This window comes from Jaculus jaculus, chromosome 5 (assembly GCF_020740685.1).
Source record: "Jaculus jaculus isolate mJacJac1 chromosome 5, mJacJac1.mat.Y.cur, whole genome shotgun sequence".
Lineage (NCBI taxonomy): Eukaryota > Metazoa > Chordata > Mammalia > Rodentia > Dipodidae > Jaculus > Jaculus jaculus.
In genome coordinates, this window is record NC_059106.1 from 37246199 (window position 1) to 37273356 (window position 27158).

General features: G+C 45.3%; 1 protein-coding gene across 4 annotated transcripts; it reads right to left on the reverse strand.

Annotated features, from left to right (window-relative positions):
- Positions 1–26705, reverse strand: Cdk11a (cyclin dependent kinase 11A). Of its 4 annotated transcripts, none has more exons than XM_004657731.2 (20): positions 26563–26705; positions 25916–26039; positions 24760–24875; positions 21438–21565; positions 19760–19898; positions 15633–15769; positions 10502–10624; positions 8231–8326; positions 7986–8147; positions 6401–6466; positions 5401–5576; positions 4597–4687; positions 2471–2592; positions 2105–2210; positions 1726–1847; positions 1535–1642; positions 1314–1430; positions 832–980; positions 356–545; positions 1–274 (listed from the first exon to the last, which is right to left on the reverse strand). In XM_004657731.2, exons 2-20 carry the CDS (start codon positions 26024–26026, stop codon positions 182–184), a joined length of 2352 nt encoding a protein of 783 aa, XP_004657788.1. In that variant the 5' UTR covers positions 26027–26039; positions 26563–26705; the 3' UTR covers positions 1–181. The 4 variants fall into 4 exon arrangements, with proteins under 4 accessions (XP_004657788.1, XP_004657797.1, XP_045005936.1 ...); XM_004657740.3 differs by lacking the exon at positions 26563–26705 and adding an exon at positions 25797–25843; XM_045150001.1 differs by lacking the exon at positions 6401–6466.
- Positions 26706–27158: the final 453 nt, after the last annotated feature.

Here is a 27158-nt window from a genome sequence, read left to right on the forward strand (position 1 = left end):
TTCCAGAAGGAAAATATGATTTAATTCTACAAATTTACAAACCAAAATATATTAAAAAAACAAAAAAACATGGAAAACCAAGTCAGGATGAAGAGTTCCAAGGCAGGCACCCTGATTCATGGCTGGTGAGGTCATGCTTCCATGCTGTCCTCACCCTCCAGGCTGGGCCAGGGATGCTGAGTTAGAACTTGAGACTGAAGCCAGGACCTGCAGCTGAAGCTCCCTGGTTGGTGGTGGTGAGGTGGAAGCCTGTCTCCTTCAGGTCATCGTCACCCTGCAAAGCAAGATGTTCACCATGAGGAATGTGCCCCAGACAGCTCCCCCCATAGGAACTCCTGCTAGCAAGGACCCTCACCAGCTGGCTGTAGCCTAGGCCACCCTCAGGAGGTCGTGGACTTGTGCCACGCTTCACCCTCTGCTGCTCGCTCTTGGCAGGCCATGTAGGAAACATGGAGGGGTCGATGGGAAGGGGGGTCTCGCGGAAATATTCGTGCTTGAGGCCATCTTCTGCATTGATCCTCCTTCCAGGGAAGTATGTCAGGAACCTGTGGATATGGCATGGGGCAGTGGGCATCTCTGTGGGCCAGGGCACACCCATGGTTGTCATAGCCTGAGCCAAGCCTGTGTTCACTGGGTGGGCACATGCTGTAGACCAAACTGCCATAGAGAAGAGAGACCTATGGAAGTAACCTGTCTACTCCACTGAGTCTCAGTGTCCCCTAAGGTCCTGTGTGTTGGGGCTTCCAGGTACCAGGACAGTTATGGAAATGACTGATGACATGGGGCCAGTATGAGAGTTGTACAGACCATGCTGCCACCACGGAGACTTACTTGTTCATGAGATCAAAGCCCTGGTCTGAGAGCAAAGCACCAAATCGCTTTCGGAGGTTATTGTAGGGATATTCACTGAATGTCATCTTCTTGACTGCTGGGAGGTCATTGTAGCCAGGCCAGATCTTTTCACTGGGTGTCCCTAGGTCCTGAAAGAGGAAAGTCTGAACTGAGCAAATGCTATATAGTACTGACAGTATGTCACTGGTATCAAGAAGACAGGTCAAGCCAGGCGAGGTGGCACATGCCTTTAATCCTAGCACTTGGGAGGCAGAGGTAGGAGGATTGCTGTGAGTTCGAGGCCACCATGACACTACAGAATTCCAGGTCAGCCTGGGCTAGAAGTGAATCCCTACCTCGAAAAACCAAAAAAGAAGGTCACACTGTGACCTGGGTCTCCAGTCCTACATACACACTGACAGTTACTTCTAGTCCTGCCTGTTCAATTACAACAGGATAGATGACCCAGCCTTCAGACTCACCTTAAACACTTTGTTGATCTGATCAATTTCTGACTTTCCAGGGAACAGGGGTTTTTGTGTTAGCAGCTCTCCAAAGATGCAGCCCACTGACCACATGTCCACAGCTGTTGAGTATTCCTAAGAGGTCAGAGGACATGGGTCAGATGCCTGCGGTGTCAGTCCATGGGCCAAAATAGGGCCAGCATGGAGCAGAACAGGTTCTCAGATACCCTCAGACTCACCTTGGCACCAAGCAGCAACTCTGGGGCACGATACCACAGGGTTACCACAACTGGGGTGTAGGCTTTCAGGGGTGACCCATACTCCCGAGCCAGACCAAAGTCACCCACCTGCAGGGACAAAGAGAAGGTAGCTTAGGAAGCTAGACTATGGACAAGGTTCTTGGGCAGGGTGGGCAGATATAGGACTTCACCTTGAGGATGCCAGCATGGCTCAGCAGTAGGTTAGAGGTCTTGAGGTCACGGTGCAGGATCCAGTTGTCATGAAGGTGTTTCACCCCACTCAGCAGCTGGATCATCAGTGTCTTCACCTCCCCTGGGAGAATAATGGGGTCACATACACAACCCCCATACCACTGAGCCCACAATGTCTCACAAAGGGGCCAGAGGCATCAATGTTATTTACATGACCCAGCAGAAACCAGGCTCCTGGGTAAAGTCTATTCTAGCAACACTTGTAGCCCATGCTGGCTCAGTACAAGGACACTGCTTCTGCCTTTGCTCAGAGTCCTTAAGACACCTGTAGCTCATGATCAGGTAGCAGTGGTTGCCTAGGGTGGCATATGGCCATACCTGGCAGGAATGGCTGCTTCATCGTCTCCATTAGGCTCTTGAGGTCATGCTCCACATAATTCATCACAATGTAAATCTTGTCCATGTTGCTGCCCACGACAATTTCCTGGGAAACAGTGGGTATATACAGTGGGTCTATGGGTGGTGGGCACAGCCTCCAACCCAACCTTGGCAAATATTGACTCTCACAAACCTAAAATCCCAGACACAAATGCCATAGGCATCAAGGACCTACTATATTTCAACCTGTTTCTACGCTGAAAGTTTCCTAACATCTGACCCAAGAATGTCATGGAACCTTCTCCCTATCTCTTCAGGAGACAGGCCTCCCATACAATCATGCCAAGCATAAGGACTGGGCCTCACCCTGACAGTGACGATATTGGGGTGCTGAGCCTTGAGGATGGTGTTAATCTCCCTCAATGATGTGATTGGAAATCCTTCCTTCTCCTTCTCCATCTTCAACCGCTTCAGGGCCACAATTTCATCTGTAAAGAATATCATGTAAGCTGGGAATGGCTGCTTGTTCCTGTAATCCAAGCATGTGGATCAAAGCACTTGGAAGGCTGAGGCAAGAGGATCGCTACGAGTTCCAGGCCAGTCTGAGTTACACAGTGAATTCCAGACCCTATAAAAAACAAAAACAAGAACCAGGTGTGGTGGCGCATGCCTTTAATCCCAGCTCTTGGGAGACAGAGGTAGGATGAATGCTGTGAGTTCGAGGCCACCCTGAGATGACAGTGAATTCCAGGACAGCCTGGGCTAGAACCAGACCCTACCTCGAAAACCCAAAACTAAAATAAAATAAAAATAAGGGGGCTGGAGCGATGGATTAGTGGTTAAGGCATTTACTTGCAAAGCCAAAGGACCCAGGTTCAATTCCCCAGGACCCACGTTAGCAAGATGCACAAGGGGGTGCTGTGTCTGCAGTGGCTGGAGGCACTGGTATGCCCATTCTCCCCCCCCCCCTTTCTCTGTCAAACAAATAAGTAAAAACAAAATACTTTAAAATAAAAATAAGGGCTGGAGAAGTGGCTTAGTAGTTAAGGTGCTTGCCTGTGAACCCTAAGGACCCAGGTTTGATTCCACAGTACCCATGTAAGCCAGATGTACAAGGCAGCGCACGCATCTGGAATTCGTTTGTAGTGGTTAGAGGCCCTGCACACCCATTCTCTCTGCCACTTTCTATTTCTCCCTTTAATATTTAATCAATAAATATTAAAGAATAAAAATAAGCTGGGTGTGGTGGCACATGACTTTAATCCCAGAACTTGGGAGGCCAAGATAAGATCACTGTGAGTTCTAAGCTAGCCTGAGACTACACAGTGAATTCCTGGTCAGTCTGGGCTAGAGCAAAATCCTATCTGAAAAATCAAATAATGAGGGCTAGAGAGATGGCTTAGCAGTCAAGGAACTTGTCTAAGTAGCCTAAGGACCCATGTTTGATTCTCCGGTACCCACATAAAGCCAGATGCATGAGGTGGCACATGTGTATGGAGTTCATTTCCTGTGGCTACAGGCATTGGTGCACCCATTCTTTCTTTCTCTCTCAAATAAATATTTAAAAATAAAAATAAGCCAGGCATGTCAAAAGTGACACAAGCATCTGGTGTTCATTTGTTAGTAGCAGCAAGAGACCTTGCACACACATGCATACATGTACAAGACCCAGAAGTTATTTTTTTCCTTTTTTCTTTTTGTTGTTTGGAGATAGGATCTTGCTCTAGTCTAGGCTGACCTGGAATTCATCATGTAGTCTCAGGGTGGCCTTGAACTCATGGCATTCCTCTTACCTCTGTCTCCTGAGTGCTGGGCGTATGCCACCATGCCAGGCTTATTTTTTTCTTTTTTACAAAGCAACCGATTACTTCATAGGAAGGATCTGTTTTAAGAAGAAAAGCTATGGCTGAGGGCATAGCACAATAGTTGAGTGCTTGCCTAGAATCCCAATATTGCAAAAACTTTTGGAATTTATAGAAGCATGTCTTCCTTCTTGCTTGCCACTTCACTAGCCTTGTCTCTAAGCCTTCTGTCAATAGTAAACAGCAGAGGCTGACCCCTGGCTTCTGGACTCACTGAGGAGCTCGGGTGTGCATCACTCAAGCCAGGATCTGAGACTTCAAGGAAGGTATGGTGTGCCCAAAAGCTTGACACCAGGGAAAGGAAGGGGTTGACTCCAAAGATCCACTGTCTCATGCAAATATGAATCTGCATTTAGAAACCATGCACTGAAGCTGCAGAGACCCAAGCCAATCACCAGCCCTCCCAGAATCTGTACGAGGATTAGGAAAGGTTCTAACCAATGTCTGTCAACAGACCCATGGCTGGGCAAGCACCAGCATAGGGATGATCCACTGACCACTCCTCAGCAGTGATTCCTAGTTTCCCAGTGCACATCAGAGCTGCCTGCTGACTGGGCCCACTCTGGCTGTTAAATCCTGTCCCCATGTCAACCATGTCCCATCAGTGGGCCACCCTGGAATTCGACCCACCTGTTTTCTTGTCCTTTGCTCTGTAGACCACCCCATAGGTGCCTTCTTCGATCCTGTTCAGGCATTGGAACTCCTCCACACTCCGGCAGCCCTGGGAAGGAAGCAAGATACAAGGGCTCAATAGCTGTGCTTGATGGAAGGGCATCCTTGTCCATGGCCACATTGTATTGTACAGGGCAGGGGCATGGGAAAACCCACCTAAGTGACTTCAGGAGGGTGTGGGCACAGCACAGAGTATGTGCAGACAGTAGGATCTTATTCTGTTTTCTTCCAAGATACCTACATGTTAGTATGAAGTAAGCCAGCACAAACAGAAGCATCTCATTCACAATAGCATCCTCTGCCAAGTAGCCTATGCTACCCCAGAGAGGGCATGGCTTACCTGTCCCACAGAACCTTCTGGACATCATGTGGTAGGGTGCCACATTGTGTGGCCTATGGTCAGACTTATCTGTCCAGAGGCAGTACTGAAGGGCAGGTGACAAAGGTCCAGAAGGAAGTTATAAGCATCTGGGACCATCACACTCTCTCCAAATCTTCCTGGCAGTATCCTGTACTCACTGGTATTTTCTTAGAAGTTTGCAGCCATGTGCATTTACACTGACCCCTGATCATGTGGCCAAGCACCAAGTGAGTATAGAAGCAATAGCACATGGCTCCTGGTAACCAGTAAGCACTCAAATGCTGCCAGGCATAAGGACCATGGCTACGACGCTGGCGGCTGTGCCTGGCTACCTAGAATACTATACTGTATTGCCAAAGCAGGAAGCCAGTCTTGGGGCAGAAGGTAGAGAGGGTCCTAACCTGCAGGGCCGGAAGGTACTTGGGCAGCTCCTGCTTAAGCTCAATGGGCGATAGGGCTGGAGAGTCAGGCACGTAGTCACCTTCCGTCGGGGCACTGCTCTGAGGGGTTCCCTCGCCCACTTCTTCCTCCCCTTCTTCACTGTCTCCAGAATCTCGGTCAAATCGCGATTCTGGAACTTTAAAAGTTAAACCTAAGTATGGACTAGGAACAAGCAAGTACAACAACCCTCCTATTCTGAGGCTCTGGGTTCTGTACAGTGGTGGCCTGTCCTGTCTCCTTTACATAAGAAGCTGGTGCTGGGCTTGCCTCCTCCGGACAAAGGTACTGAGGAAGGCCTGTGATCCTTCAGAGCCACAATTTCATCTGTAAAGAGAATTGTATAAACCACGCATGGTGGCTGACACCTGTAATCCCAGCACTTGGCAGGCCTAGGCAGAGCCAGTGACAGCTACAGGCTGGACTTGGAAGATGAGAGCAGAAGCCACACGGGATGGGTATACCTAGAAATTATATCCACCAAGGACACAATCCTGCTGTCTGCTAGAGGCCCTAACAGCCCTCCCCTTTCAAGTGTGTCTATTGTCCAGCAGTCTCATTCCCCCTGAGGACCAGACCCCAGGTTCCCTCAGCGAATGAGTCACAGTGGGCACTCAGCAAGATGCCATCCAAATAAAGCTGATCTTTAAACTGGGCGTGGTGGCTCAAGCCTTTAATCTAGACACTCGGAGGCAAAGGTAAGAAGATCACTACAGAGTGAGTTCCAGGTCACCCTGGGCTAGAGTGAGACCCTACTTTGAAAAAATATGCCAACTGTGTGTCCTCAGGAAAGCAGCAAATCTCTCAGTTTGGCTGCATGTGCTCATGGACGAGCCAGAACAGGAGCTCCCTATAGCTTCTGGGAAAAACCAAGTTCATGGGGCATTATGTGCCGTGGACAGACAGGCACAGCCATGCTCACACCAGACAAGACACTACCACAGGTCAAAGGGAGACCCTTACCAACCAAGATGTGGTTTTCATTTTCTCGCTCTTCATCTTCACTCATTTCTTCATCACTTACTTCTTCTGCAAAAGAAAACAGCCATCTGCTTGGACCAGCATGGGGCTGAGCACTGGCCCTCGGGCTCCACAATCCTTTATAGGCAGATCTAAGGGTTTGGTTAGCAGGAGCAGGTGGTCCCAACAATCAATTTTTTTTTTTTTTGGAAGTAGGGTCCTAGTCTGCCCAGGTTGATGTGGAATTCACTATGCAGTTTCAGGGTGGCCTTGTACTCACGGTGATCCTCCTACCTCAGCTTCTTGAGTGCTTGGATTAAAGGAGTGTGCCAGCATGTCTGGTTCACACCAATCATTTCTGAGGCTCAGCTCTTTTTTTTTTTATATTCTCTCTCTGTTTTTTGAAGTAGGGTCTCACTCTAGTTCAGGCTAACCTGGAATTCACTATGTAGTCTTGGGTAGCCTTGATCTCATGGCCTCCTACCTCTGCCTCCTGAATGTTGGGATTAAAGGCATGTGCCACCATGCCTGGCTTATTTATTTTTTGAGGTAGGATTTCACTGTAGTCCAGGCTGAACCAGAACTCACTCGGTATCTCCAAGTTGGCCTTGAACTCATGGCCATCCTACCTCTGCCCCCAAGTGCTGGGGTTAAAGGCATGCACCACTATGCCTGGTCTTTTATTTTTTTAATTAAAAAAATTATTTTATTTTCTTCGAAAAAGATGGGGGAGGGGGAGAATGAATGAGAATTAATGGGTACACCAGGGCTTCCAGCCACTGAAAACGAACTCCAAATACATGCACTACCTTGTACAGGGGTACAGTGGGTACTGGGGAATTGAACTGAGGTCCTTCGTCCTTCGGCTTTGCAGGTAAGCACTTTAACCTCTAAGCCATCTCTCCAGTCCCTTATTTTATTTTTTGACATTGAAGTTCAGGACTATATTATACAACAGAGACTAGTGGTACTAGGGACTGAACATAGGGTCTCATGTATGCTAGGAAAACACTCTAACACCAAGCCACACACACCCCCTTTATTATTATTTTTGTTTATTATTTTTACTTATTTATTTGAGAGTGACAGAGACAGAAAGAGGCAGACAGAGTGAGAGAGAATGGCCACACCAGGGCCTACAGCCACTGCAGATGAGCTCCAGATGCGTGCGCCCCCTTGTACATCTGGCTAATGTAGGTCCTGGGGAATTGAGCCTCGAACCGGGTTCCTTAGGCTTCACAGGCAAGTGCTTAACCGCTAAGCCATCTCTCCAACCCCCTTTATTTGGTTTTTAGAGGTAGGGTCTAGCTCTCTAACCCAGGCTGACCTGGAATTCACTATGTAGTCTCAGGGTAGCCTTGAACTCACAGTGATTCTCCTACCTCTGCCTCCCAAGTGCTGGGATTTAAGGCATGCACCACCACGCCTGCCACTCCCAGTTTTGACTCTCACAGAATAACAAAATTTCAATTTGAAAAAGTTCTTACATTACACTTCAAATTACCTTTCTGTACTTCTTAAACTCTCTACAGCCATCATATAATGCTTTAGCATCAATGAAAACCGTCATGACCCACCAGCTCCTTACCTGCAGACTGTTCTGAGGCTTCCTCAGAGTTGCTCCCAGTCTCCTCTTCCTCCTCTTCTTCTTCTTCCTCTTCCTCCTCCTCTGACTCCTCACTAGTGCTCCCTTCTTCTTCCTCTTCCTCTTCTTCCTCCTCTTCTTCCTCAGAGCCTGAGCCTGATTCTGCTGCAGAAGAAAACAGCCCCTGGGTAAGCCCTGGCCTTCCACTGATGGCAGTAGTCAAGGCCTTGGCCAGGTGGGCTTAGTACCTGATGAAGACTCAGCTGAGCTGGTTTTCCTCTCACTATCACTGATGTCCTGTAGATCAGACAGCAGGTCTCTTTCTTCCATTTTCTCTTCTTTTACTTGTGAAATAAACCAGCAGGGGTGAATTTAGAGAAAGATCTTTCTTTGAGACAGGGTTTCACATTTCCCAGGCTGAGCCTCAAACTTGTATGCACCAACATGTCCAGTATGTGCTCTGTATTTCAGCCTCAGTAAAATTTTTCTATTTTTCAAGGCAAGGTCTCACTCTAGCCCATGTTGATCCAGAATTCATTATGTAGTCTCAGGGTAGCCTCAAACTCTTGATGATCCTCCTACCTCTGCCTCCCAAGTGCTGGGATTAAAGGCATGCACCAGTACAAAGACAGCACCATCCAAAAGTTGCATGTAGCTGGGTGTGGTGATATACACCTTTAATCCTAGCACTTGGGAGACAGAGGTAGGAGGATCACTGTGAATTTGAGGCTAGCCTGGGACTACAGAGTGAATTCCAGGTCAGCTTGGGCTAGAGTGAGACCCTACCTGAAAAAAGAAAAAGTAAGGTTGTAAAGTACTTTACATAATAATTAACTTCTTTGTGTATGGAAAACAACTCAGGTAGAGCAACTCCTAAAAGGACCAGCAACAAACACCTCAGATGAGAAACAAGCCTTATGTCACATGAATGTTAGCTGTCTCCTCACAACAAGACAGTATTGTAACCAGTATGTAATTTTATTGTGGAATTTTCTTAATGTCATAAACTGTTTTTATCCACTTTAAAAAAATTAATTTTTGTAAAATTAACAAAGTAATAGATTTCATCATGTCATTTTCATATGCACCGTAAGTTATTAAAGAAACAAATGGAGGCTGGAGAGATGGCTTAGTGGTTAAGTGCTTGCCTGTGAAGCCTAAGGACCCTGGTGCAAGGCTCGACTCTCCAGGACCCATGTAAGCCAGATGCACAAGGTAGCACATGCATCTGGAGTTCATTTGCAGTGGATGGAGGCCCTGGTGTGCCCATTCTCTCTGTGCCTTTTTCTCTCTCAAATAAATAAATAAAAATAAAAAGAAACTAATGATTGGGGGCTGGAGAGATGGGTTAGCAATTAAGGCACTTGGCTGAGAAGTCTAAGGACCCAGGTTCAGTTCCCCAGTATCCATATAAGCCAGATGCATAAGGTAGCACATGCATCTGGAGGCCCTGGCATGCCCATTCTCTCTACTGCTTCTTTCTCTTCCTCTCTCAAATACATAAATAAAATACTAAAAGAAAGAAAGAAACAAACAAACAAATGATTGTGCTGGAGAGATGTCTCCGCAGTTAAGGCTCTTGCTTCCAAAGCCTAAAGACCAGGGTTCTAGTCCCCAGTACTGACATAAAGCCAGATGCACAAGTGGTGCATGTGTCTGGAGTTTGTTTGCAGTGGCTAAAGGGCCTGGCATGCTCATTCTCTATCTGCTTCTTTCTCTCAAATAAAATATTCTAGGAAAAAAAAGAAAGAAAAAGAAAAAAATAAAAAAGAAACAGTGCTATGCAGATGGCTTAATGGTTAAGGCATTTGCCTACAAAGCCAAAGGACTGAGGTTCAATTTCCCAGGAACCACATAAACCACATGCAGAAGGTGACACATGCACCTGGAATTAATTTGCAATGGCTAGAGGCCCTAGCATGCCCAATCTCTATACGACCCCCTCTCAAACAAACAAACAAATCTGGCTTAAAAACAAACATTTTTTTCAGGTCAGCCTGGGCTAGAGTGAGACCCTACCTCAAAAAAAAAAAAAAAAGTTAGCCAGGCTTGGTGTCCCATGCTTTTAATCCCAGCACTTTGGGAGGCACAGGATCATTATTGAGTTCAAGACCACCTTGAAACTACATAGTGAATTCCAGGTCAGCCTGGCTACAGTGAGACCCTTTCTCAAAATACCAAAACAAACAAACAAACAAACAACAACAAAAAAAAACAAACCACATTTTTATAGTGAGATATCCCCCAGGGATCTGGAGAGATGATTCAGTGGTTAAGGTACTGGTCTGAAAAGGCTAACAACTCAAGTTGTACCCTCATACAGCCAGATGTACAGTGATGTATGCATTGGAGTTTGTTTGCAGTGGGTGGAGACCTGGTGTGCCTATTCTCCCTATCTGTCTCTCCTCTCTCCTCTCTCTCCTTGCAAATTAAAAAAAAAAAAAAAAAAAAAGAATAAAAAATAAATATTCCCTAGGAAAGACATCCTCATGTTCCAAGCAAAAGCTGGTTGGCCTCACCTGGCTTCCGGCTGTCTCCAAGCTCAAAACGCTCTCGTGGTGGCCTCAATGGGCTACGGCTCCAGTGGCTGGCCTTGCTCTTTTCACTGTAGTCCTCTCTCATCGTGCGGTGATGTGCAGAGACTATACACATGGAAGAGTGGAAATGAGGCTATCAACAGTCAATCCAAAATGGCCCTGATCTGCACATGGCCGCCTCTGGATGCCCCACACTCACACTGTGTACAGATATATACATGACACTAATATCCTCAGTCACAGGCCAAGAATTCAGCAGGAAAAGGCCCCAAGATGGGCTGACCCTGAAGACCTAGAGTCTAGAGTGATCTTCACTGGTCACGAAGGAAGGGTGAGAAAGGAGTATGGGGAAGCAGTCAAGTGAAAAGTGCCCACAATACTTGGACAACTGCACCTCAGATTCTGTCTTATGTAGCTGGCATTGAACTCTGGAAATGCTGAAGGCACACATGTACTAGTGGGGGACCAGGCAGCACACTGGTTAATTTTTTTTCTAATATTTTTATTTATTTATTTGAGAAAGAGAGGGAGGGAGAGACAGAAAGAGAATGGTGCATCAGGGCCTCCAGCCATGGCAAACGAACTCCAGACGCATGTGCCATCTTGTACATCTGGCTTATGTGGGTCCTGGGGAGGTGAACCTGGGTCCTTTGGCTTTTCAGGCAAGTGCCTTAAGAGTTAAACATCTCTCCAGCTCATTCTGGTCAATTTAAATCTCATTCAGCAGCAGCTGCCCAGCCTGTGTGTGAGGCAAGCAGTAGAGCTGGACATCCCCGAGTAGGTGGAATGCGAGGACACTTGAGGAGAACCATGTCCCCCAGTCATCTAACTACTGCTCACAGTTCCAGAAGGACAAACAGGCCAAGCTGCTACTGTACCCACTCTGGCTCAGGTGACTTCCTGGTAGTGTAAGGACCAGGGACCCTGCAACCACTTGTTTTGTCTTTTGATCTTCTAGGAGCTAGATATGTAAGGACAAGGACATCAAAGCAACTGCACATACAGGAAAAGTGAAAAAGTGGTTGTGCATATCAGGGACAGGCACAAACTCAGACCCAGGAGGACATGCCAGGCAAACCTTCAACAAGGACAGCACCAACAATCACAACACAGTCACAATACCTGAAAGGGGGGGTGTCGCTAACCTTATGGGTTACAACAAATGATCAAGTTTCACCAACAATAACAAATCTCAAAAAACCCAAAGAAATGGCAAAGTATGCCCCATTCAAACAAAGAAACAAAGAAAGCTGGGTGTGGTGGCATACTTTAGTCCTAGTACTCAGGAGGCAGAGGTTGGAGAACTGCCAAGAGTTCGAGGGCACTTTGAGACTACACAGTAAACTCCATGTCAGCCTAGGCTAGAGTGAGACCCTACCTCAAAAAAAAAAAGGAAAGGAAAAATAAACCATCAGATGATCATTCCTGATGAAGACCCAATGAAAGATTTTGACAAGGAGTCTGGCCTCAGAGGAAGGGAAGGAAGCAGTCACCAGCCTCCACCTGATTTAAAGAGAAGGTACTTGGCTGGTATCTGAGTTCTTCAATGACACTTTGGTCTATATGCCTGACTTTTCTGGTATGAAAATTAAGTAAATGGTGCACAAATATTAAAGATACAGTAAGTGTGGCCAGAAGTGGTGGTATACACCAGCAACTGCAGCACTTAGAAGGCTGAGGCATGATTACTGAAATTTCACAGCCAGACCAGAGAGAAGAGATGGAAGGGGAGGGAGGAAGAAAAGAAAGAAAATCTCAAAGATTCATCCCAATAGAAATATATAAACCGTAAGAGGATCACTGTGAGTTCAAGGCCACCCTGAGACTCCATACTGAATTCTAGGTCAAACTGAGCTAGAGTGGGACCCTACCTCAAAAAAACAAAGTAAGATGGGCATGGTGGCGCATACCTTTAATCCCAGCATGGATGAGGCAGTGGTAAGAGGATTGCCGTGAGTTTGAGGCCACCCTGAGACTAAACAGTGAATTCCAGGTAAGCCTGGACTAGAATGAAGCCCTACCTTGAAAAAAAAATGGGGCTGGAGATGGCTTAGTGGTTAACGTGCTTGCCTGCAAAGCATAAGGACCCAGGTTCTATTCCCCAGATCCCATATAAGCCAGATGCACATGGTGGTGCATGTGTCTGGAGTTCATTTGAAGTGGCTTGAGGACCTGCCATACTCATATTCTCTCTAATAAATAAATGAAAAAAAAATCCCATGAAATACATAACCCACTACAGAGATAAAATGGCATCTGAGTAGATGGAAGAAACACTTAGTGAATGTAAAAAGACAGGACAATGGAAACTACTGAGTCTAAGAAACAGAAAATCACTGTAAAAGGCCTTATACCCAAGGGAACTTGTGGGACATGAGCAACAGATCACCTGGAGAGGTGGCTTAGCGGTTAAGCGCTTGCCTGTGAAGCCTAAGGACCCCGGTTCAAGGCTTGGCTCCCCAGGATCCACGTTAGCCAGATGCACAAGGGGGCACATGTGTCTGGAGTTCGTTTGCAGTGGCTGGAGGCACTGGCAAGCCCATTCTCTCTCTCTTTCCCTCTTTCTCTCTCTGTCTGTCACTCTCAAATAAATAAATAAAAATAAAATATTTTTTAAAAAAAATTTAAGGGGCTGGAGAGTTGGCTTAGTGTTTAAGGCGTTTGCTTTGACTCTCCAGGACCCACATTAGCCAGATGCACAAGGGGGTGCATGCATCTGGAGTTTGTTTGCAGTAGCTGGAGGCCCTGGCGTGCCCATTCTTTCTCTCTCTCTCTCTCAAATAAATAATAAATAAAATATATTTAAAAAATTTAGGTGGTTAGAAAGATGTCTTAGCAGTTATGCACTTACCTGTGAAGCCTAAGGACCCTGGTTCGAAGTTTGATTCCCCAGGACCCACATTAGCCAGATGCACAAAGGGACGCACATGTCTGCAGTTCGTTTGCAGTGGCTGGAAGCCCTGGTACACCCCTATTCTCTTTCTCCCTCCCCCCCCCCCCAGTCACTCTCAAATAAAAATGAACAAAAGCTGGGCATGGTGGCACATGCCTTTAATCCCATCACTCGGGAGGCAGAGAGAGGAGGATTTCCATGAGTTCAAAGCCACCCTGAGACTACATAGTGAATTCCAGGTCAGCATGGATTAGAGTGAAACCCTACCTTTAGAAACCAAAAGAATCGACATGAAATATTTTATTTGTTTGAGAGAGAGTGAAAAAGAAAGAGGGAGAGAGAGAATGGGCACACCAGGGCCTCCAGCCACTGTAAATGAACTCCAGGTGCATGTACCACCTAGTGCAACTGGCTTATGTGGGTCCTGGGGAATTGAGCCTGGGTCCTTAGGGTTTTCAGGCAAGTACCTTAACTGCTAAGCCATCTCTCCAGCTAAATTTCTTTTTATGGGGTGTGGGAGAGAATTGGCCCACCAGGGCCACTAGCCACTATAATCATACTCCAGCAGCATGCACCATTTTGTGCATCTGGGCTTATGTGGGTTTGGGGAGCCATACTTGGGTCCTTGGGCTTCACATATAAGCACTTTAACCACTAAGCCATCTCTCCAGCCTGACTTCTCATATTTTTTTCAAAAGATATGAATATATTAACACTCAAGAAGCTCACCATAGAGGCTAGGAAGATGGTTTGGTGTGTAAAATACTTCCGTAGCAAGCATGAGGACCTGGCGTCCCTAGCACCCACTTAAAATGCTGAGTATTGTGGTATATGTCTGCAATCCCAGTGTTGGAGGAAATAAGAAATTTACTAGGACTCACTGGCCCGCTAGGCTAGTGTAGTTAATTCCAGGTTCAGTGACAGACAGTGCCTAAGGCCAGCCTATGGCTGCAGAGTGAATTCCAGGTTAGCCTGGGTTAGACAGAGTGAGACCTTGTATCAAAAAAACACTTTAACTGCTGAGCTATCTCCCCAGCCCAAGAACAGAAGTTTTTGTCTAGCTATAGGAACATGGATTGCCTTTGGGGCTGAAGAGATGACTTAGAGGTTAAGGCATTTGCCTGCAAAGCCAAAGGACCTAGGTTCGATTCCCCAGAACCCAAGTAAGCCAGATGCACAAAATGGCGCATGCCTCTGGAGTTCATTTGCAGTGGCTGGATGCCCTGGTGTGCCCATTCACTCTCCTCTCCACCCCTTTGTCTAACTCTGTCTCTCAAATAAATAAAATAAAAATTAAAAAAAGGCTTGGTCTTCATATAAAAAAAAAGAAAGAAAACTCAACAGCTTAACATATTACAGGTAGTATGAACTCAGAAATGCACATGGGATACATTATAGTGAAACTGCTCTTAGGATTCTCTTGGTCTCTGAAGATATCTAGTAAGACATAACAATGGTTGATAATTCCACTTTTTTGGGTACATGATTTAACAGACCAATGAAATTTTAAAGATCCCAATTTACGAATATATAACATACAAAGATGCAATTTTGTGACAGAACAAATAAAACAGGCAGGGACGGAGATGAAAGAAGCAGTTTCCAAGTTACTGAGGTTAAACTGATATTAGCTCAAATTTGTTTGTTATAACTTCAGAATGATAACCACAGATACACTGAATGTACACTCAAAATGGTTAAGAGGGTAAATTCATAGACATGTTCACATAACTTAAAATAGTTATTTAAGAGGGAGAGAGAAAAAGAATAGAGAGGGGGGGAAAAAAAGAATAGAGAAAGAGAAGGAGGGAGGGGAAAGAGAATGGGTACAACAGGGCCTCTAGCCACTGCAAATGAACTCCAGACCTTGTGCATGCATCCAGCTTTACATGGGCACTATTGAACTTGGGTCCTGTTTGCAGAGCAGTGCCTTTATCACTAAGCCATCTCCCCAGCCTACACATAGCTCATCTGCCCAAGACAGGCATGGTTGTAGTCCACCTTCATCCTAGAATATCATGATCCTCACCCCTTTTAGCATAAACTATGCATCAAAAGTGTCCTGCTGAAGGCTCAGCCAATGACATCAAAGAACACATGCTCAGACAGGGTAAGCATTTTGTGTGGAAAGCCTGTGGAAGCCTCTGACACCACCAGTCACCATTCGCAGAGCAGCACAAGGAGAGGCCCCACAGGAGGTAGACAGCCCCTTCCTCCTACCTTCCCTTCGGGCCTCACGCTCCTTGCGCCGCTCTTCTGCCCTCCGCTCCCGCTCCTTCTGCTCCCGCTGCTCCTTCTGCTGCTCCCTCAACTTGCGCTCCCGCTCCCGCTTCCTTTCTAACTGCTCCAGGCGGTCCCTGGAAGAAACATCAGTCTTCATGCCTCTGCCCCATAGAAACCTTTCTTAGAGCAGGTGGATTTTTCTGTTCAATTTACGAAGTGTCTTTGCATGCTGTAAACCCATACAGGGCTTCTTAAGGGCCTAATTCACCTGTACATATCATCAAACAGTTACTGGAGAGCCACTGGGAAGAAACACAAAGCACTACAAAAAGGCCAGCACTTCTCAGAATCCACACCTGACAGTTCTATAGCTTCTATTGGCAGCACAAAGACAGCATACAACTCATTAAGTATGCAAAAGAACTCCAGTTAAATTCAACTCATCAGGACACATGCACAGAAGCTGTAAAGGGGCAAAGCCCTCCTGGGGAAAAGGCTACACCCCTAAGGCCTGGTTCTCCTTCACTGGGCCTGGGAGATGGACCTGGCCAAATAACTTGCCACCCAGCCTGCAATAGTGCACTTCAACATGACAGGGAGGACAAAGAGAAAGCTTGATAACAAGGCAGGAATCACCTGAAGCATGGGAATATTAGTGACAGACACATGTGGCTGGGCAGCTAAAATTCATGTCAAAGGTAATTTTTTTAAAAGATGTATTTATTTACTTATTAGAGTGAGAATGGGCACACCAGGAACTCTCGCCACTGCAAACAAACACCAGACATATGCACCACCTTATGCATCTGGCTTATGTGGGGCCTGAAGAATCAAAGTCACCTGGGTCCTTAAGTTTCACAGGCAAGCGCCTTAACCTCTAAGCCATCTCTCCAGCCCCAAAGGTAATTTTTCATGTTCCTATAGCTAGACAAAAACTTCTGTTCTTGGGCTGGGGAGATAGCTCAACAGTGAAAGTGCTTGCATGCAACCTGCCAAGATGGGTTAGATTTCCCAGAGTCCACATAGAGCCAGATGCACAAAGTAGCACTTGTATCTGGTGTTGGTTAGCAGTAGCAAGAAAAAGGCAAAGAAAGAGAGAATGGGCGTACCAGTGCCTCCAGCCACTGCAAACAAACTCCAGACGCATGCGCCACCTTATGCATCTGGCTTACGTGGGTCCTGGGGAATTGAACTGAGGTCTTTTGACTTTGCAGGCAAATGACTTAACCACTAAGCCATCTCTCCAGCCCTCTCTCTTAAATTAAAAAAGAAGAAAAAAAAAAGGCTCACATGTCTCTCCTCTATCTGCCTCTGCTTGCAAATAAATAAAAGAAAAAGAAAAGAAAAAAAAGGCAGCTGGGTGTGATGGCGCACACTTTCAATCCCAGCACTTGGAAGGCAGAGGTAGGTGGGTTGCTGACCTGGAATTCACTACATAGTCTCAAGGTGGCCTCAAACTCACAACTATCCTCCTACGTCAGCCTCCTCAATACTGGAATTAAAGGTATATACCACCATGCCTAGCCAAACAAAAAATTTATTTGTGTTTTAAAATAGAAGTGGGGTGGTGTGGGGTGGGGAATGCCAGAGCTTTCTGCCTCTGAAAACAAACCCCAGACATATACACACTTTGTGTATTTTACATGGGTACTGGGTTAATGAACCCAGGCCAGGCTTTGCAGCCAAGTTCCTTTAACCTCTGAGCCATTTCCCCATCTCTTCTTTCTTTTCCTGTTTCACCTTCCAGGAAAGCAACAGAGAAGCCTAATTTTCTCCCCTTACTGAACAAGCACAAGAGGGGGCAGCCTAAACATTATTCTACACACTTAACTGTGAGCTTGTATACCAATTTCCAACTGATCTTTTAGATCTGGCTGCTAAGCCTCAATGAGAATCAACAAACCTTTCCCCACCTGGTGTGTTCAGCACTGTATGCTAGGAATGTCAATACCTCTACCCTCCTCCTGCAACAGACTGGCTGCCATACCTTTTCCTGCAATCAGCATGAGCTAGGCTAAAGGGCAGATCAGGAGCTAAAAAGATGCTGCTTCTCAGAAGTTAAAACTGACACAAACAGAAAAGAATGCCCTCAGTCTGGTGTGCTAGCTCCCAGACTGCTAGAGATCTTTCTTATGATTCTGTCCTTTGCTGTGAAGAACCCGAGTCTGTTTCTAACATCATGCAGGGAATGCTAAGCAATTTGTCTTCCTAGTCATCCAGGCTACACCATCCACTGAAAACAATCCATCTCCTCAGGTGTCCTAGGCTAGAGCAGCTGGAACCAAGCTTGGCACAGAATAGGAGCTCAGAAAGTTCCGGCTGAATGTACCAGTCATAAGCCAAACACAGCAGCTTCTCCTAAGCTTTGCTTTGACAGGATTCATACATGTGGACTTGGGTGAATTCCTCTGGGATGAATACATCTTGAAAATAACCTACCACTGAAAAGGTGTCAGATTCCACTTTCTTCCCAGAGGGAATCTGCCTCACACCCTAATGTCCCAGGCTGAGAGGTATTCATAAATCCCCCACCTTCCCACTGAACATCGTTTTTCCATCTCCACTGCTTCACATCTGGCTCAACCTTCACCTCCTTGTACCTGAATTCCTACCTATAACCGTGTATTGGTTAGTGATTGTCCACTAGATAGGATTCAGCATCACCTAGAAGACAAACCTTTGGTTTTAACTGTGAGGGAGTTTCCATGCTGGATTGACAAGACCTACCCTAAATGTGGGCAGTACCATTCCATGGGCTCAAGTCCCAAACTGAACAAAAAAGAGAAAGCAAGCCTACACTAGCATTCAACTTTCTGTGCGTCTTGATGGTAGATGCAATGTGACCAGCTGCATCATGCCTTGGCCTTCCATACCATAGTATTCTCAAACTATGAGCCAGGGCTGGAGAAATGGCTCAGCAGTTAAAGCACTTGTGTGCAAACCCTAAAAACCTGGGTTCTATTCCCTAGTATCCATGTAAAGCAAGATACAAAAAGTGGTGCACAGGGCTAGAGAGATGGTTCAACAGTTAAGGCACTTGCCTTGGAAGCCTGAGGACCCAGGCTTGATTCCCCAATATCCACATAGGCCGGATGCATAAGGTGGTGCATGTTTCTGGAGTTCATTTGCAGTGGCCAGAGGCTTAGCAGGGTCCATTCTCTCTATTTGCCCCCATAAATAAATAAAAGACAGATAGATAGTAGTGCATGCATCTGAGTTCTGTTTGCAGCAGGGAAGCACTAGCGCACCCATTCTCTCTCTCTCTTTGTTTTTGGTTTTGTTTTTTCAATGTAGGATCTTGCTCTAGCCCAGGCTGACCTGAAATTCACTATGTAGTCTCAGGATGGCCTCGAACTCACAGCAATCCTACTACCTCTGCCTCCCAAGTGCTGGGATTAAAGGTGTGCACCATGCCCAGCTTCTCTTTCTCTCTTCTCTCTGCTTACAACAAAAGTAAATAAAAATATTAAAAACAAAGTGAGTTCGAGGTCACCTTGAGACTACATAGTTAATCCCAGGACAGCCTGAGCTAGAATGAAACCCTACCTCAAAAAAAAAAAAAAAAAAAAAAAATTAAAAAAAAAAATATATATATATAACAAAAGTAAACTAAAAAACCACAAGCCAAAAGAAACTCTTTCTACCTTATGATGCTTTTGTCAAGTATTCTGTATTCTGTCATAGTAATGAGAAAAGTAAGAGGTAGGAATTCCAGGTCAGACTGGGCTAGAGTGAAACCCTACCTCAAAAAACTAAGAAAAAAAGGAACAGAAAAGCAATATGGACCCTTAGAGTTTCCTTGCAATTTCTCTCCTTCAACTCATCACACAGAACTAACTCTCGCAGTGAATTAAATTAGGACCCTCCTGATGGATCCCCATAAGACTCCAATGGGAGTATATGTGACATGGACTCTTGGACCATATCACCTCCTACAATTCATGACAAACTGTCTTAAGACATAGTCAAACACACTTCTTTCAAGACAACTTTCACAGTGAACCTCACTCAAAATCTACTATGCTATGCCCACATGCCAAACTTGCTTTCTGCCTGAGTACCCTGACTTAACAGATCTTCAGCCACAATCACTGGACTAAAGCTCCTTAATGAGCAGGCCTCACCTTTCTCTCCTGGAATGTTCTCTTGCCATCTCCCTCCTCTTCTGTCTCTCCCATTCTCTTCGAGCTTTGTCCTGTTCCTCTCGATGGCGTTTCCGGCGCTCATGTTCTCTTTCCTTTTCTTTCACTCTGGCATGTTTCCCTAGTGAGATATGAAAATTTTATCAAGAAATACTTTAAAGTCGGGCATGGTGGTGGACGCCTTAAATCCCAGCTCTTGGGAGGCAGAAGTAGGAGGATCCCAGTAAATTTGAGGCCAGCCTGAAACTACATAGTGAATTCCAGGTCAGCCTGGACTAGAGTGTAACCCTACCTTGAAAAACAAAAACAAAAACAAAACAACAACAAAAAACAAAAGAACAACAACAAAAAACCTTAGGCAGGGTGTGGTGGTGCACGCCTTTAATCCCAGCACTCGGGAGGCAGAGGTAGAAGGGTCACCGTGAGTTCAAGGCCACCCTGAAACTATGTAGTGAATTCCAGGTCAGCCTGGGCTAGAGTGAGACCCTACCTCAAAAACAACAACAACAAAAAAAAAACACCCCAGGAGTAGAGAAATGGCTTAGCCATTCAGGTGCTGGCCTGCAAAGCTGAAGGACCCAGATTCAATTCCCCAGGACCCACGTAAGCCAGATGCAATGTGGTGCGTGCTTCTGCAGTTTGTTTGCAGGGCCTGAAGCCCTCAAATGCCTATTCAATATCTGCCTCTTTCTCAATCTCTCTCTTTCTCAAATAAATGAATAAAAATGTGTAAATAATTTAAGACTTAAACCAAAAACAAATAGCCAGGTGTGGTGGTGAACATTTTTTTTTAACAGAGAGGGAGAGACAAAGAGAAACAGAGACATACAGAAAGAATGGGTGTGCCAGGGCCCTCAGCTGCTGCAAACACATTCCAGATGTGTGTACTCCCTTGTGTATCTATGCAACATTGTGTGCTTGTGTCATTGTGTGTCTGGCTTACATGGGACGTGGAGATTCAAACATGAGTTCTTCAGCTTTGCAAGCAAGTGCCTTAACCTCTAAGCAATCACTCCAGCCCCATACTTTTTATAGATTTTTTTAAAATTTAGAGAGAGAGAGAGAGAGGTATTCAGAGAATGAGTGCGCCAGGGCCTTTACATGCTCCAGATGCATGTGCTACCTTGTGCATCTGGTTTATGTGGGTCCTTTGGCTTTACAGGCAAGCATCTTAACTGCTAAGACATCTCTCCAGAACTGGGGAACACTTTTAATTTCAGCACTCAGGAGGTAGAGGTAGGAGGATTGCTGTTCAAGGCCAGCCTGAGACTACACATAACGAATTACAGGTCAATCAGGGCTAGAGTGAGACCCTACCTCAGGGGGAAAAAAATACCAGATCTAATAAAAAATGTCATTCCAGCCAGGCATGGTGGTGGACACCTTTAATCCCAGCACTCAGGAGGCAGAGGTAGGAGGATTGCCACGAGTGAGTTAGAGGCCACCCTGAGATACATAGTGAATTCCAGGTGTGCTTGGACTAGAGTGACACCGTACTTGGGGGGGGGAGGGAGGAGTCATTCCAAGAGATCTACAATGAGTTTATACCGTTAGCTAAAATTTCACCCATTTCCACTTTCAGCTATGCTCTGGAAAAGACAGATCATGACAGGGAACAACTATTTTTGACTGACATTGAAGAAAGCAAAGGCTTCTATACCTCCTTCTGCTGAATGACTACGATGCCTGCGCTTCTCTTTCCTCTTCTCATCTTTTCTGTGATGGGCCTTTTCTTTCCGAGACATTTGCTGGGGTGGTTTGATAGCCAGAGAATCATCTTCCTCTCCTCTGCAACAATAAGACACATCATACTGGAAAATCAGAGTACACCAATGGGGTTCACAACAGGTTCACAAACTTACTTGAACCATCATTGAAAAACAATCACATCAACCCTGAAATTTAAGCCACTCTAAGATTCAGGTGGGGCTGGAGAGATGGCTTAGTGGTTAAGATGCTTGCTTGCAAAGCCAAAGGGTCCAAGTTTGATTCCCCAGGACCCAAGTAAGCCAGATGCAGAAGGGGGTGCAAGCATCTGGAGTTTATTTGCGGTGGCTGAAGGCCCTGGCGTGCCCCTTCTCTCTCACTTTACCTGCCTATTTCTTTCCCTCTCTCAAGTAAGTAAATAAATAAATTTTAAAAAAAGAGATATTCAGGTGAGCCAGGCATGGCGGTCCACGCCTTTAATCCCAGCACTTGGGAGGCAGAGGTAGGAGGATCCCCACTTTTTCTCTTTTTGGTTTGCTTTTTCTGTTTTAAAAATTTGTGTGTTCAAAAATGTGAGTGCAGAACACAGATCAACCTCAGGTGTGTTCCTCATTCATTCTCCACCTTATTTATTTATGGTTTATCGAGGTACAATCTCACTCTAGCTCAGGCTGACCTGGAATTCACTATGGAGTTTCAGGGTGGTCTGGAACTCAAGGTGATCTTCCTACCTCTACCTCCTGAGTGCTGGGATTAAAGGCATGTGCCACCATGCCCGGCTTTACCTTATTTTTTTAAAATGCTTTTTGAATTTTTTTTAAATTTTCTTTTTTATTTCTTTGAGAGAGCAAGAGAAAATGAAGCAGAGAGAGACAAAGGAAGAGAATGTGCATGGCAGAGCCTCCAGCCACTGCAAACAAACTCCAAACACATGCGCCATCTTGTGCATCTGGCTTATGTGGATCCTGGGGAATTGAACCAAGGTTCTTTGGCTTTGCAAGCAAAGGCCTTAACCACTAAGCCATTGCTCCAGACCTTTTAAAAAGATTTTATTCATTCTTTTGCAAAGGGGGGGGGGGAGAATGAATAGGCCCTCCAGGGCCCACAGCTACTGCAAATGAACTGCAGAGGCATGCACCACTTTGTGCATCTGGCTTTATGTGGGTACTGAAGAACTGAAACTGGGTCATTAGGCTTTACAGACAAGCATCTTAGCTTCTGGGCCATTTCTTCACAGTCCCTCTACCTTATTTTTATTCAGACAGGATTTTTTTTAATCTGAGAGAGAAAGAGAAAGAGAGAGAATTGGCATACCAGGGCCTCACCACTGCAATCGAACCCCAGACACTTGCATCACCTAGTGGGCATGTACAACACTGTACTTGCCTCACCTTTGTGCGTCTGGCTTATGTGGGATTTGGAAAGTCGAACATGGGTCCTTAAGCTTCACAGGCAAGCGCCTTAACTGCTAAGCCATCTCTCCAGCCTGAGACAGGATCTTTTCACTGTGCTTAGAACTAAAAAAATCAGCTAATCTAGCTAGCCAGCTTGCCCTGGGATTCTGCCTGTCTCCCACTCTCAAGCACTAGGATTATAGGTGTGTCCCTACCATTCTCAGTATTTAAAAGTGGCCATTACATACTGAGCCATCTCATTGACCCAAAAATGTCTCTCTTTAGGGGGTGAAGGGTATGTTCATTTTCTTGATTGTTGTGTTAGTTTCATGGCCTTGTGAAATTGTATCACACCACAATTTTGGTACATTTTATCATTTATAATTCAATAAAGCCTTTTATAATAAAGCCTACTACAATATTTTAGTACTGTAACAAACTTCAAAGTGAAAAACTCATTTAATTAATCCCAGCACTTGGGAGGCAGAGGTAGGAGGATTGTTGTGAGTTTGAGGCCAACCTGAGACTACATAGTGAATTCCAGGTTAGCCTGAGCTAGAGGGAGACCCTCCCTCAAAAAAACAAAAAAGGGCTGCTTAGTGGTTAAGGCGCTTGCCTACAAGGTCTAAGGACTCCTGTCTGACTTTCCAGGTCCCACATAAGCCAGACACACAAAGTAACACAAGCACGTATCACATATGCACACATATGCGCACATATGCGCACAAGGGGGTGCATGCGTCTGGAGTTCAACTGCAGTGGCTGAAGGCCCTGGCTTGCCAGTTCTCTCTCACACATTTAAAAAAAAAAAGAAAAAAAAATGCTGGAGGGATGGCTTAGCAGTTAAGGCCTTTGCCTACAAAGCCAAAGGACCAAGACTCGATTCCCCAGGACCCACATTAGCCAGATGCACAAGGGGGCGCATGTGTCTGGAGTTTGTTTGCAATAGCTGGAGGCCCTGGCACACCCATTCTCTCCCTCCCTCTCTCCCAGTTTCTCTTTTTCTTTCTCTCTTTTTTTTTTTTGGTTTTTCGAGGTAGGGTCTTACTCCAGCCAATGCTGACCTGGAATTCACTATGGAGTCTCAGGGTGGCCTTGAACTCACGTCAATCCTCCTACCTCTGCCTCCCGAGTGCTGGGATTAAAGGCGTGCGCCACCACGCCCGGCTCTCCCAGTTTCTCTGTCAAATAAATAAATAAATAATTAAAAAAAAAAAAAGCCAGGTATAATGGTGCATGTCTTTAATCCCAGCACTCCGAGGCAGTAGTAAGTGGATTGCCATGAGTTCAAGGCCACCTTGAGACTACATAGTGAATTCCAGGTCAGCCTGGGATACAGTGAGACCCCACCTTGAAACACCAGGAAAAAAAAAAAAAAAAGACAAAACAGCAGCAAGAACAAAAATCATTTAACAGTAGGTCCCACTGATTCTATACATACAGATCCTGGATAAAAACTTTACATCCTGGGCTTCTCAGAACTTTAATCTACTTTAACTGCTGGCTGTGTTTTCTTTAACTATCCCACAAGATACGAGAAGGAAAACAATGATAAGATAGCACCACAAAAGAAGCATCATCAACACATACTAGTGATAGTGGTTTCTATGCATCCCATGTTGGACTATTAGCAAAATCCTTGATTTTCAAGGATAAATATTTAAATTAATTATCTAAATGATACTGGCTTTACTGAAAAATTGTCACCAATAAAGCAATTCATGATCATTTGTCTAACTGACAATTGAACCTCCATACACCTGAAGTCTCATAATACTTTTTCAAAGGAAGACTGAAAACAGTTGTCTGGGACCTCAGCTATGTAGTACTTTCCAGTCAGTTTGTTTATTTTTGGTTTAAAATATCTTAAGCATCTCTCACCTGTCTTCCATAGAGTCCTCTCTTCTGTATGGTGAGTTCCTGATTGTAATCTCCATGCGATGATCTCTCAGCTCCCCTTCCTCAAGGGAATCCCGTTTGGAATCCCGGTCATCAGACTACAAAACAAAGAGAAAATGAGTTATTTTCCTCACAGATAACTTTTTTTTTTTTTTAATCTCTGAAACAGGTCTTGATGTGTAGCTTAAGCTGGCCTTAAACCCATAATCTTCTTGCCTCTGCTGAGATTACAAGTGTATGCTATCACTACCAACTAAATCTACAGCCAACATTGATTGAAATCATATAACAAATTTTCATATATTCTGGATGAAAATGTTATGAATTTAAAAAAAACTGTGTCAAACCCCATGGGATTTAATTTTCTATAACCCAAAATTGAAATAAAAATTTGAAAAACAGCATATATGCCAAGTTAGTTTTTGATGAGCCAAAATTGAGACCAAGTTAGATTTTACACAGCTAACAATCATGCAGTACGTAGATATACTTCAAAATGAAGCCGGGCGCAGTGGCACACGCCTTTAATCCCAGTACTCAGGAGGCAGAGGTAGGAGGATCGCTGTGTGTTTGAGGCCAGCCTGAGACTACACTATTCTAGGTCAGCCTGGGCTAGAGTGAGACACTACCATGAAAAAACAAAACAAAACAAACAACAACAACAAAAAAAACCACTGCTCCTAATCTTACCAAAACTGGTAATAAGGAAGCTTTCTATTTAATCACTGACAAGGTTTTCAAAGTATGTTATTATGCAAATAAGGAAAGATTCAAAGCATGTATTTTAATTTCAAGGTAAGTTTTCACTATACTAAAAATACTTAGAAATGGTATTATGACTATGCTAATAATGAGATGAAAAATTAGTTTTGTTGCAACTAATGATTCTGGGTTCTGGACATTGTTCCCATGTAGACATTCTCAATTCAGACACTGCTTCAATGTGTTATCAATCTGCCTTCAAGGTGAACTGGGTACATGAATCTTTTTGTTAATTTTAGAATAGATTTTGGGCTCACCTGTGACATTTGGAAGTACAAAAGAACTTCACCGAAGAAGCGTTGTTCTAATGGAAAAATGAGGGCAAAGAAATTAAATCTCCTTTAAGAAAAACACTTACTTAAAAAATATAGCTTACATTTTTCAAGCGTTTTATCTCTGCTTTCTCTTCTTGTTCTTTCCTTCGTTTCTTTTCCTGGAGAATTTCATCTAAAGTTTTCACCTTCCAAGAGTCCTTTTCATCACCCATTTGAGTTAAAACACTGCAAAAAGAAAATTCAAGCAACCCCTGAACACGGAAAGTTCGATTCTCCGTTGCTTTGAGCACTTCAGTCTAATAATTTTTCAGTATTTCAGAAGTCTCAAGAGAGTCTCGCTAGGGAGGAAGGATTCTCTCCTGTCATTCCTGTAAAGTTTTCCCGTAATATACAATCATCGTAAGTCAGTTTTCCCGTAATATACAATCATCATAAGTCACGGTACAGGTCAAGGATGGGAAGATATCATCCAGGTCAAAGCCCAGTACCTCGAACTTAATAAACAAGCCATTGTAGGAGAACGCTGCCTGGGCTCCTACTTCTGCGGGTTCCGTCACCAAAATCAGGACAGGCTTGGCAGGGTGGGCCCGCAGGAGTGCCAGGGCCAGCAGTCTCCTCTCGGCTCTGTGTGGGACGGCGGGGCGTCTCGCCTTTGAGCCTGTGGCCGCCCCAAGGTCCATTCGCGTCCGAGGTAGTGCGGGTGCCCTCCGCCCCGATTCCCACGTTCGAGCCTCCCGCCACCACTTACCCCTGCGCCGCCGCCGGTACCGGAGCCTGAGAAGAAACAGCGCCCGGCGCGTAAGGACCGTCGCCACTTCCTGCGCGGACGTGTGGTGATGACGTACGCCGGCGAAGGGGAAGGTTCCCTTACAGCCCTTCCGAAGAACCAGCTCCCCGCGCGCGCCAGAACGTCGCTTCTTTCTCCGCCTGCGCAACGTGATGACGTCAAGGACCTGGGCATCACGGGGCGGTGACGTTGGCGGGGCGTGGCCTAATCCGGAGGAAGTGCTGGACGTGGAGTCTGTAGGCTCCGCTGAGTACAAGTCACCTGTGCTTCGTGTAACATTTTCTGGTAAAATGAGCATCTTGTCTCCAAAAGCCGAACACGTATTTTTCTATATGTCAAATTTATGGGAGGCTTTTCTGTTTTTTTGAGGTAGGGTTTCACTCTAGCTTAGGCTGACCTGGAATTCACTATGTATTCTCAGCCTGGCCTTGAACTCACAGTGATCCTCCCATCTCTGCCTCCCAATTGCTGAGATTAAAGGCGTGCACCACCACGCCCGGCTGCTTGCTTGGTTTTGTTTTTTTCTTTTATGGAGGTAGGATCTCGCTGTAGCCCAG

What these genes read in the sequence shown, in the direction of transcription:
- Cdk11a (XM_004657731.2), bottom strand. Translation starts at nt 26,026, where the DNA reads ATGGGTGATGAAAAGGACTCTTGGAAGGTGAAAACTTTAGATGAAATT. An exon ending in TGAAAACCACATCTTGGTTG is followed by an intron (nt 5,577 to 6,400) that starts GTAAGGGTCTCC and finishes TAACTTTTAAAG; the next exon opens with TTCCAGAATCGCGATTTGAC. An exon ending in CCAATATCGTCACTGTCAGG is followed by an intron (nt 2,211 to 2,470) that starts GTGAGGCCCAGT and finishes ACTGTTTCCCAG; the next exon opens with GAAATTGTCGTGGGCAGCAA.